This window comes from Polistes fuscatus, unplaced genomic scaffold (genome assembly GCF_010416935.1).
Source record: "Polistes fuscatus isolate 324 unplaced genomic scaffold, CU_Pfus_HIC Scaffold5, whole genome shotgun sequence".
Classification (NCBI taxonomy): Eukaryota; Metazoa; Arthropoda; class Insecta; order Hymenoptera; family Vespidae; genus Polistes; species Polistes fuscatus.
In genome coordinates this window covers 251,222-262,542 of record NW_025113129.1, presented here as the reverse complement: position 1 = coordinate 262,542, position 11,321 = coordinate 251,222, and the positions used below count along the sequence as shown (strand labels likewise).

At 38.1% G+C, this 11,321-nt stretch overlaps 1 protein-coding gene across 1 annotated transcript; it reads left to right on the top strand.

Moving 5' to 3' along the window:
- The first annotated feature begins 8,955 nt into the window (after positions 1-8,955).
- LOC122521989 lies at positions 8,956-10,782 on the top strand. The gene has a single exon (XM_043642749.1). It carries the CDS (start codon positions 8,956-8,958, stop codon positions 10,780-10,782), a length of 1,827 nt encoding a protein of 608 aa, XP_043498684.1.
- Positions 10,783-11,321: the final 539 nt, after the last annotated feature.

Genomic DNA, 11,321 nt, shown 5'->3' with positions numbered 1-11,321 from the left:
GCGTGATGTAATAACATGAAATGTATAAATAAGATTTACAATGGTGAGTGTAGATATAATACATTAGACTCAAATAATATTACTATGTTTTAAATCATTCAAATCTTGTTTTAAGGTCAGAAGGGTAGAACCTTTTTAGTCTTCGTACTAGTTCATTTGTTTCCAGTAAATTTTTTGCTAAAGGGTTGGGATGTTTGGCTAAACGGGAGTTGTAGCGTTCACTGAAGCTAACAATTTCTTCTTTTATTGTAGATATTCTTAAATCTTGATGAATTCTTTCGTTTGTAACGTACCATGGGGCATTGCAGATGTTTCGTAGAGTTTTTGATTGGAACCTCTGTAAAATCTCTATATTGGAGTTACTCGCAGTTCCCCATAGTTGGATTCCGTAAGTCCATATGGGTTTTAGAATAGCTTTATAGATAGCGAGCTTTTTTTCCAAATCTAACTTAGACGATCTACCAAACAGCCAATAAATTTTTCTTACTCGTTCTTTGAGGTGTTTTACTTTGGTTTGTATATGTTGCTTCCATGTCAGCCTTTTGTCTAGGATAATACCTAAATATTTGATCGAGTCTCTAACAGGAATATTTACCCCATTAATGACCACAGGGGGACACGTGCCTCTGCGCAATGTGAAGGTTATATGAGCTGATTTACTTTCGTTGATATTGATTCGCCATTTCTGACACCATTTTTCTAGTAAGTGCAGATGACGTTGGAGAATATCAGTCGCGTTTCGTGGATCACTCTCAGATGCTAGCAGAGCTGTATCGTCTGCAAATGTAGCAGTAGTTATCCCTTCGAGGTAGGTAGATCTGCCGTGTAAATTGTGTACAGTATGGGCCCAAGTACGCTGCCTTGTGGAACACCGGACAAGATTGGATAAGCTGAAGTGAATTGGTTTTGATATTTAACCATGAATTTTCTATCTGTAAGGTAGGATTTAAGGATCAGGAAAAAAGGATATGGAAATATTTTCTTAAGTTTATAAAGTAGTCCGGTGTGCCAGACTTTGTCGAAAGCTTGCCTTATGTCCAGGAATACTGCGGAGCAGTATTTTTCTTTTCAAGATCTTGCGATAGTTGACGAGTTATTCTATGGACCTGTTCAATTGTTGAATATTTCCGAAACCCGAACTGATGGTCGGGAAGAGTAGGGACATCCAAGACATTTAGTAGGCGATTAGTGAACATTTTTTCAAATAGCTTAGATAAAGAGGATAAGAGACTGATTGGTCGGTATGACGTAACGTCGTGAGGTGGTTTACCTGGCTTGTGAATGAGTGTAATCACTGCTACTTTCCATGAAGTAGGATAGTAGCCTAGGCGTAAAATGGCGTTGAATAGTGAGGTAATATACGCTATTCCTTTTTTTGGTAATTCTTTGATCATCTTTCCGTTGATTAAGTCGAGGCCAGGTGCTTTTTTCGGATTAACGTGTGATGCAATTGTTGCTTTGACTTCCATTGAGGTAAACGGTTCTATTTGTGGAGATAATTGGAAAGGTGAGTGCATAAATGTCCAGACGTCTTCATCTTCTGCAGGTACTGAAGGTGAAGACGGTTTGAATACATCTGCCAGGTAGGAGGCGAAGAGATTGGCTTTATCTATTGGTTTTCTTGCCCATTCACCCTGGGACTGACGGATAGGTGGAATGTCTTGAATTGGACGAGTAAAACGCCTTGTTGCTTTCCAGAGTGAATAGTTAGAGTCTGCAGTAGGAGTTAAGTTCTGAAGGTAACTTTGAAGACCTTCATTTTTAAAGTTCTGCAGTATTTTTTTTAACACTTTGGTAGCTTATTAAGTTTACGTTTGTCCTCAGGAGATCTACTATTGTGCCAATTTCTACGCAACTTACGTTTTTCTACAATTTTATTTAAAATATATGCAGGATAGTCATGACCAGAAATATACTCCAGAGAAGGTGTAGAGGCTCGAACTGCATTTATTATGTTGTGCGTTAAATGGTTTACTGCATGGTCCACATCATCAGTTGTTTTCAATGGTAAAGTGGTATCAACAGTATTATTGAATGTTTCGCGGAAGAAATCCCAATTTGTTAGTCTATTGTATAAGGAGATTGGTGGCTTTTTGTCGATAATAGTTGTATTTATTGTTGCTATGATTGGAGTGTGATCGGAAGAAAGGTCAAATGAAGAGCAGACCTGTATATATCGAGGAGATAGATTTTTAGCGATAAAAAATCAAGCAAGTCAGGGATTTTATTTACATCAGTTGGCCAGTAGGTAGGCTCACCTGAACTAATGCAACATAATCTATTAGTTTCGATACTTTTTGAGAGTGCTTTACCTCTTGGTGTTATAATTCTACTACCCCAGATGTTATGTTTGGCATTAAAGTCACCTCCGGCTAAGAATCTAGAGCCTAGACTTTCGAAGAAATTATCAAAATCTTCTTTTTTGATAGTATGTCTAGGAGGACTGTACACTGCCGAGAAAGCTATTGGGCAATGCCAGTCATATATCATGACACTTGTTGCCTGAAGATGATCTTGTTTATATGGCGCAAGCTCGTAATGTCTTATGTTAGATTTAACTAGAATCGCAGTACCACCATGTGCCCTTCCACTTGGATGATTCGTGGAGTACATCTTATAACCGAAGATTTTAAAATAATTTTTAACCGTAAAGTGTGTCTCCGATATTAATATAATTTGTATGTCATATAATTTTAAAAATGCTTCCAGCTCCAATTTACGTTTCATTAGGCCATTAGCGTTCCAAAGAGCAATGCGTAATGTCTTCATTATTTATTAGTACACGACAGCTTACTTACTATTACCGTTAATAATGAAATGAGATTGTTTGATTGTTCGATTTGTTTATTTATTAGTTCACTTTGTTTTTCGATGAGTTTTTCTAGTCTACTTATAGAATCTGTAAGACTTGAGCCGTTATTATTGTTTACGTTATTTGAATGCTGCGGATTTGAAGTATCTGATATTTGTATATTTTTATTTACGGCTTGTGCGTAAGACATAGATTGGTCGGCGTAACGTTGAATGTTTACCGGTGGGTTGGTTTCGAGATTAGATTGAATATTTACAGTTTTCCTTATTCTAGGTGTAGGAAACGTCTTTTTGTACATCTCTTGGTAGGAAGGGCACCCTTTGTAGTTCGCAGTATGGTTGGCACCGCAGAGAAACAAGTTGGTGGAGTATCTATAGATTTCTTACAATCTGCCGTAGCATGCTGACCAGAACATTTAACACACTGAAAATTGCGATTGCAATACTTTTGAGTGTGACCATACTTTTGACATCTCTTGCATTGAGCAATTTCCTTTTTCTTACGTGGTGATTCAAATTTGACTATTGTGTTTTCAGTTTTTTTATATTGTAGACCATGTTGTTTTAGGTTTTTGTTTAAGGTCAATAAAGAACATGGATAGTGGGTTGTGTGTAGCTCTGTGATAAATATTACTGATGTTTACAACTTCGTGACCCAGCTCCATTAGTTCGTCTTTCAGGTCGTTCAAATCAGCAGAGTGATGTACGTTACGTAACACAACTCTAAACGAACGTTCTTGTTTTAATTGAAATGTGTGAAAGCTAGCATTTAATGATTTTAAGGTTTTAGTAATTTTTCTGTAGGAGTCCGCATCTGCTGGTAATATACGAACCTGATTATTACTAATTTTATAGGTGTAATTATCTTTTTTAACTACATTATTTAGGCATTTAGTTAAAGATTGAATGTCAAGGACGTCATCTATGTAAATTGGAGGAGGTAGTGGTATTTTCTGCACTTGTTCGTTTTGCGGCATATCGCAATCTGTGACTATACTTGAAGTTAAGACCGAGAATCTGTTAACGGTTTCGGGTACTCCATTACTTCGAGGAACATTGTTGTTATCATCATCTATTCTTGCTCTTTTATTGCTACAAGAAGCATGCTCACGCCTATGAGTAGTAACCTTTTGCCATGATGGAAATGTGGTTGATGTTTGCATATCCCGGTCAAGGATATGCGAAAGGTTTATTGCCATGAGCTGGTGACCGATTTGTTAAAAATTTGAAAATTAAACAACCAGGTAACGAATTTATTCGTATACATAAATATATAAGAGACTCTGAACTTTAATGATCGAGGTAATATTAAATAATTATGTTTTAAATGTTTGATAATATGTGTTTTTGAACACAAATCGTAATACAAAATTTTAGTTGCTGAAGAAGAAACGTTCGATAAGATTTTTTTCCTTTTTTCTTTTTTATGCGTCGCTAAACTGATCTTACGAAGGTGTAAAAGATATTACGAAAAAAATTGTGTGTATTATTTATATAAAGAAGACACAATTTTATAAATAAATGTTTCTTTTTACGATTACGCGATTAAATTTAACGATTTGTAGATGTTGAGTACAGTTTTATTATTTAAAAAAATATATAAGAGGCTCGGAACTTTAATGATCAAAGTAATATTGAATAATTATATGTTTAAATGTTTGATAATATGTGTTTTTGAACACAAATCGTAATACAAAATTTCAGTTGCTGAAGAAGAAACGTTCGATAAGACTTTTTTCCTTTTTTCTTTTTTATGCTTCGCTAAACTGATCTTACGAAGGTGTAAAAGATATAACGACAAAAATTGTGTGTATTATTTATATAAAGAAGACACAATTTTATAAATAAATATTTCTTTTTTCGATTACGCGTTGAAATTTAACAATTTGTAGATGTTGAGCACGTCTATTTTTGAGCGATTTATTATTTTTTTCTGTTACGTGATTTATTACACTATCTTGTCTGATAATGATTCAACAAAAATTCGTAAGAAAATTATTTTTACATAAAAAGGTAATATTCCGGGTGCCTGTGGTTATCAAACGGTATGTAATTTACCAAAATCCTAAATTCATTCAGTCAATCTCTCATAATTACTATACATTAGGCGGAAACTAACTAAGCTCGGCGGTGGTCCACATGCCGTCACTTAGGTAGCGTAGTTACAAAATTCAAACCAACTTCAAGAGCATTTTACCAAGACTGTCATTTTGATATTTTTTTTTTACTATTATTATTATTATAAAAAATAATTGCAGACAATTGTGAAAGTTTTTAAGTTGTAGAAAACACTTTTGAAAGTGCCAAAAAAAAAACAAATATCAAATGTATTTTAACTTATCTAAACTTTCTATGTTATTTATTATAGTATTAGGAGCCTACATTTTATACGGTAGAAATGTACTACGGTATCAAAAAATAAAATAATAACATCCTGGCAGACAACGAAACCTTATCTATAAACAATAGTAAGTATGAGAGTATAATGACGATAATAATATTATAATTGAAATTTGTATTTGTATTTTTTATCCGTTTAAAGCAAAATACGAATTTGATAAAAAGAAAGTAAGAGTTGTTTACGCTATAAAGAAATAATATATTTTCATATCTATAACAAATTTTATGTTTTCTATCCATCAATGTTATCTTCGGAATCATTTCCATCATACAATGGATTTTTATAATCAACTCAATTGATTTTTTCAACACGTCGAGCGCTTCGCGAATTCTTAAGAAAATCACCGTCAGGCCACGCGCGTTACTTATATTAGTAAAAAAAAAGAGCAGTTTTTTCGACAGTGACTGACGTGGAACTCAACGTGTTAAAAATGAAATTCAAATTTGTAAATTGAACCAATCATATTTAAAAAAAAATTAAATTTATAAAAATTTGAAAAAAAAGAGAAAAAGGAAATTAAATAGAACTTTACAAAATTATAAATTTAATTACGTTCACTATATACGTTGCACTCTGTACCCACGTTCCAAAATATACTAGAAAAATATTTGCCATAGAACCGCTACTGTAATGAGCTGAAAAAAAGAAGAATGTTATTTCAAGTAAATACAATAATACTGTATTATTGAGAATAGAAAAAAGAAAAGATCTCTTTTGGCTTTATATGGTATAGTTTTCATATACATTCGTATTTACTTAGTCCACTCAAACGGGTTGTACGATCGGAATCGATCATAGCCGAAAATCGATTGTAACTAAAAAACGATATTTACTATGCGCCCACTTATTCGATGGGGAATACTAGTAACCCGACATCGATAACCCCCACCACTCGACCGTCGAGTGAGAGCACCCTGCAGGGCTCATTAAAAAAGACATTCGGTCTATTCTACCGCTGGACGCCTACGAGGACACTTGGAGACAAATTAATCGGAGGCAAGGAGCGAGAGGATCATAGAAAGACAAGGAGTTTATCTGTTAAGCGAATGTATCTTACAGATATTATAAATACGATAGTGAGAAGTAGAGGCGATAATTAACGGTGAGAGATATAATTTCTATTTCTTTCAACTTGATTACCCATCCGGGTAATCGTGACGAGAAGTTGATCACGGACTATGTCCGTTATCCATCGTCGTCCATTGTACTGATAACAACAGGGTTTTTTGCTGCAAGGCCTTTTCCCTGACGAGCCAATGAAGCATTGCACTTATTGGCTCAACCACGTGTTTTATTTTATTCTAATTCACCTTTTCACCTCCTCATAATAAGCTTAATCCAATCGCCGGAGGACTCCGTGTTGGAGGAATTTTTGCAATTACATTTTGGTGCCTCCTGTTAGGTGTGAATTTCTGATTCCTGGCTTGAGTGAAGCTGCGTATACGGAATCGCCACTGAGAAAATCTAGTTCCTGAACATACACGCTGCCACGTCGAGCTAGCCATCACAAAGGATTCGAATAGGAGATAAGTAGATTGCATCATTTGTGCATACGTTTATGCGTATTCACTTTAAATATTATAAAACATTCTATAGGAAATTACGTCTTCGAACCCCGTAGAAGTTCGTAATTTCTAATATAAATTTTATTATTTTCTCTCATCTTTCTTACTAAATTGGTATATTAAAATTGGAAACAACTCATTTAAATCCATTTCAAATTTTAACCGAAGTAACGTATATTAATAGAATTTGAAAATCGCTTTGTTCACGGACAAAGGGCGAGAATAGTTTCGACGGTTACATCGCTCAGCAACGGTACGTTTGTTCAAACATAAGATTAGGCGATAAAGAAATCGTGACGTCAGTAGGACCCTACGTTCGGTAAACATACCACCCCCCTTTACCAACTCACAGCTCAGGACCGTAACCGCGTGATCGGAAACCCGACGCATTATAACAAAAATTCATATATTAAAATCTTCGTATTCAACATAATTTATATTAACCCATCTTCGAAAAGTAAGATAATTAAAACCGGTAAACGATGGAACCGAAGAACGTTTGAATCGGTTACGAAGGACATTAAAAATGCAATTGACAATTTTTGAACAAGAAACTGCCCGGGAGAGATTAGATGAAATAACATTAGTAGGTCGATTTAAGAAAATCACGAAACACTTAGAAGCATACGAGTGTGATTATAAGGATTTAGGGGAAGAAGAAATACAAGAAGTAACGTTAATATTACGCCGGTACCATGCAATAGAAGCGAGAGTCCACCCAAATCCAGTACCCGCAGCTAACATCCCGAACGATAGCAGTATAATTTCAAATCAGACGAGTACGGCCGAACGACCGATTAAATTAAAACGAATTGAGATACCCAAATTTGATGGAAGATTAGAAAAATGGTTAGAATTTAAGAAAGTTTTTTAACTCTGATAGACGCGCGGACCGACATATCCGATCTAGAAAAACACGCCTATCTTCGAATGCATTGCAGGGCCGTGCACTCGAAGTGATTACACTATATTCAGGGGACGGGTCGAATTACAAACTCGCGTGGGAAGCATTATTAGAAAAATACGATAGAAAACGCGTACTGCTGGCAAGACTTCTCGACGCGATTCTGGATTTAACACACTCCGAGGATGATTCGGCAAGAGGGATTCAGAAACTCATAAGAGATACGGAGGCATATCTCAACATGATTGATTCGTTTAACGAGCCTCATGCCCTAACAGTGCGCGTTATCGAGCGCCTTTTACCTCGTCGCGTTCGGGAAGAATGGGATCGACAACTTAATTCGGACGATTACCCTACCCGCAAGGAACTTTATAAATTTTTAAAAGAGATAGACCACCGATACAGTGCTTCGGAGAAGCTAACGACGGATATTAAAGACGAGCCCCGCGAAAAACGTAAACGCACCGAACCGACCGCGTTACGACCGCGGAAACAACAAATTGTAAGACCCACGCGTACATTTCTCACGGAGATTAAACGGAAATGCACCCTTTGCAAAAGAGATTCTCACGCAATATTTCGTTGTAGTCGATACGGACGCATGACACCGCTCGAGCGATGGACAGTAGTAAAATCTCGGAGATTATGTCCAAATTGTTTAAAAGACATGTAGGAAACTGTCCAAGTCCACATTGTCAGATTTGCTGCAGACCGCATCATACATCGTTACATCGGACTGATACGAATAATCACGCGGAAAATTATGAAAGCCCGTCGCCAAAAAGGGAAGCTGTCGCGACCGCGTCTCAAACCGATTCTAAAACATTATGACTTAGGCCAGTTTTTCACGTTAACCCGCGAGGTACAACGCCTCAATTACTCATGAGCGCGATGTGTCGCGTGTGAAGGGGGACGGAACTTATAAGCAATGCCGTGCACTATTAGACACCTGCGCAGCAGCGCATTTTATAACCGAAGACGTCGCGAAGGAATTACGTTTACCAATCAGACCGTATTCAATTCCTATCGATGCCATTAATGATACACGAACTCGATCGACGGGTATTATCGAGATAACAATTCAATCCTTAGATAGTCGATATAAACGGAACCTTTCCTTACTCATCGTACCCAAGATAGTCGACCAAGTTCCAAGCGAAGTCTTTCCTCGAGAACTTATTAAGATTCCAATCGATCGAAAATTAGCAGATCCTCAGTTTCACTTACCGTGACCAGTGGATATTTTGATAGGTTCCGGAGCCACGTTATCCCTTATGTCCGTTGGACAATTTCGTTTGTCACGCGCCCGCGGCGATCTAATACTTCAAAAGACGCAGTTAGGTTGGGTAGTCGTCGGCGGAATCGACTCGGAAGAATCAAAAGAAAAAACCGCACTGTTCGCGACCACAGAGTTGAGAGACCAATTAGAAAGGTTTTGGTTAATCGAGGACGCGATCGTGACGCGAACGGAAGGAACACAGGAAGTAGAATGCGAAACCCATTATACTCAAAATACAAAATGCGACGAAACGGGACGATATATAGTGCGTTTACCATTCCGCGAAAAAGGACACGATTACAGCGATCTGTATCATATAGCTTTACGCCGCTTCCACAACCTATGGAAAAAGTTGAACGCGAACCCGGAACTTCGGAAAGCATATGAGCGCACCATGCAGGAATATTTAACATTAGGACACATGTCGCTTGTCGAGGACGACCCGACGGGCGGCTGTTATCTTCCCCACCACGCCGTTATTAAATCAACCAGCACAACGACAAAGGTTCGAGTCGTATTCGACGCTTCTGCAAAGAATAATCAGGGCATTTCCCTTAATAGTACATTGTTAGTCGGGCCTACGATACAGGACACATTAGTGGAACATTTACTGCGATTTCGTACATATCGATACGTGTTAACCGCGGATATAGAGAAAATGTATCGACAGATATGGATACATCCGGACGATCGGCAATATCAACGTATATTTTGGATACATAAGGATCGAATTCGTACGTTCGAGCTTAATACGGTTACATTCGGTATAGCGTCAGCACCCTTTCTCGCCATTCGGACCATAAAGCAACTAGCGAAGGATGAAAGCGTCAATTATCCCCTCGGAGCCGAGATTCTAAACCGAGATTTATACGTCGACGATCTCATCACGGGAACCGACGATGTAGAGACACTCGGGAGAATACGAGACCAGACCATCGAGATATTAAAACGAGGCGGTTTTAACATACGGCAATGGGCTTCCAATTATAGGCCGATTCTCGATAAATTAGATACAAAAAAGGTTAACGTCGAATTCTTCTCCGGAGAAACATCGATCCTAAAGACACTCGGAATTTCATGGAATACACATCATGATCATTTGATCTATACAGTCGCGCCGATAGACCTTCATGAGAAAATCACGAAACGTCGGATACTGTCGGAAATCGCGAAAATATATGACCCACTGGGATTATTAGGCCCCATTATCTTAACAGCTAAAATCTTGATCCAAGATTGCTGGAAAACTAAGGTCGAATGGGACGAGTCGGTACCTAATGCATTGCATTCCTCCTGGACAAGGTTCGCGGAACAATTAAAAGTGCGAAAAATCGTACGTCATTGCGTATGTTGCATTCGATTCCGTGCATCTGGCATACAATACAAAATGGGCGATCTACCGAGATCTCGAGTCCAAGAAACCATCGCGTTTTCCCACACTGGAGTGGATTTCTTTGGTCCACTCTACGTTAAAGAAAAGAAATACCGAAATAAGGGTCGCGTGAAGGTATACGGGTGCATCTTCGTCTGCATGTGCATAAAGGCCGTGCATATCGAGTTAGTCAGCGACTTGACAACAGACGCTTTTCTGGCCGCCTTTCGACGCTTCACGGGGCGAAGAGCGATTCCATCGCACGTATATTCGGATAACGGTACCAATTTTGTCGGAGCGAACAACCAATTAAGGGAATTATACGCGTTAATCGAATCGGAAGAGTTCAAAACAAAGCTCCACAATTACGCGACCGACCAAAAGAATCTCGTGGCACTTCAACCCCCCATTATCACCTCATTTCAGGGGTCTATGGGAGGCCGCGGTTAAGTCATTCAAACACCATTTAGACGGGTGGTAGGAGAAGCCTTATTTACATATGAGGAACTGAACACATTCGCGATCGAAATCGAAGCCATATTAAATTCGAGACCTTTAAGCCCTATTTCGTCAGATCCGAACGATGCGACAGCTCTAACACCTGCACATTTTTTAGTAGGAAGACCTCTTAATATGCTACCAGAAGAAAACTACGAAAACACGCCGACAAATCGACTATCGTCATGGAAGCACATTACAAAGGTGTGACAAGACTTCTGGCGACGGTGGTACATCGAATATTTACGCGAGCTGCAGAAACGACAAAAATGGAATAACTCCCAATATAAACTTGAGAAGGACACAATAGTCATCCTCATCGATAAAAATCAACCCTGCATGAGGTGGCAATTGGGACGGATCATAGACGTCCATCCCGGAGAAGACGACGTGGTTCGGGTAGTGACCATAAAAACTACTCACGGAAACATCAAGCGAAACGCGACAACCATCTGACCTTTATTAAGTGATAGATGAATAGTTTAAATATA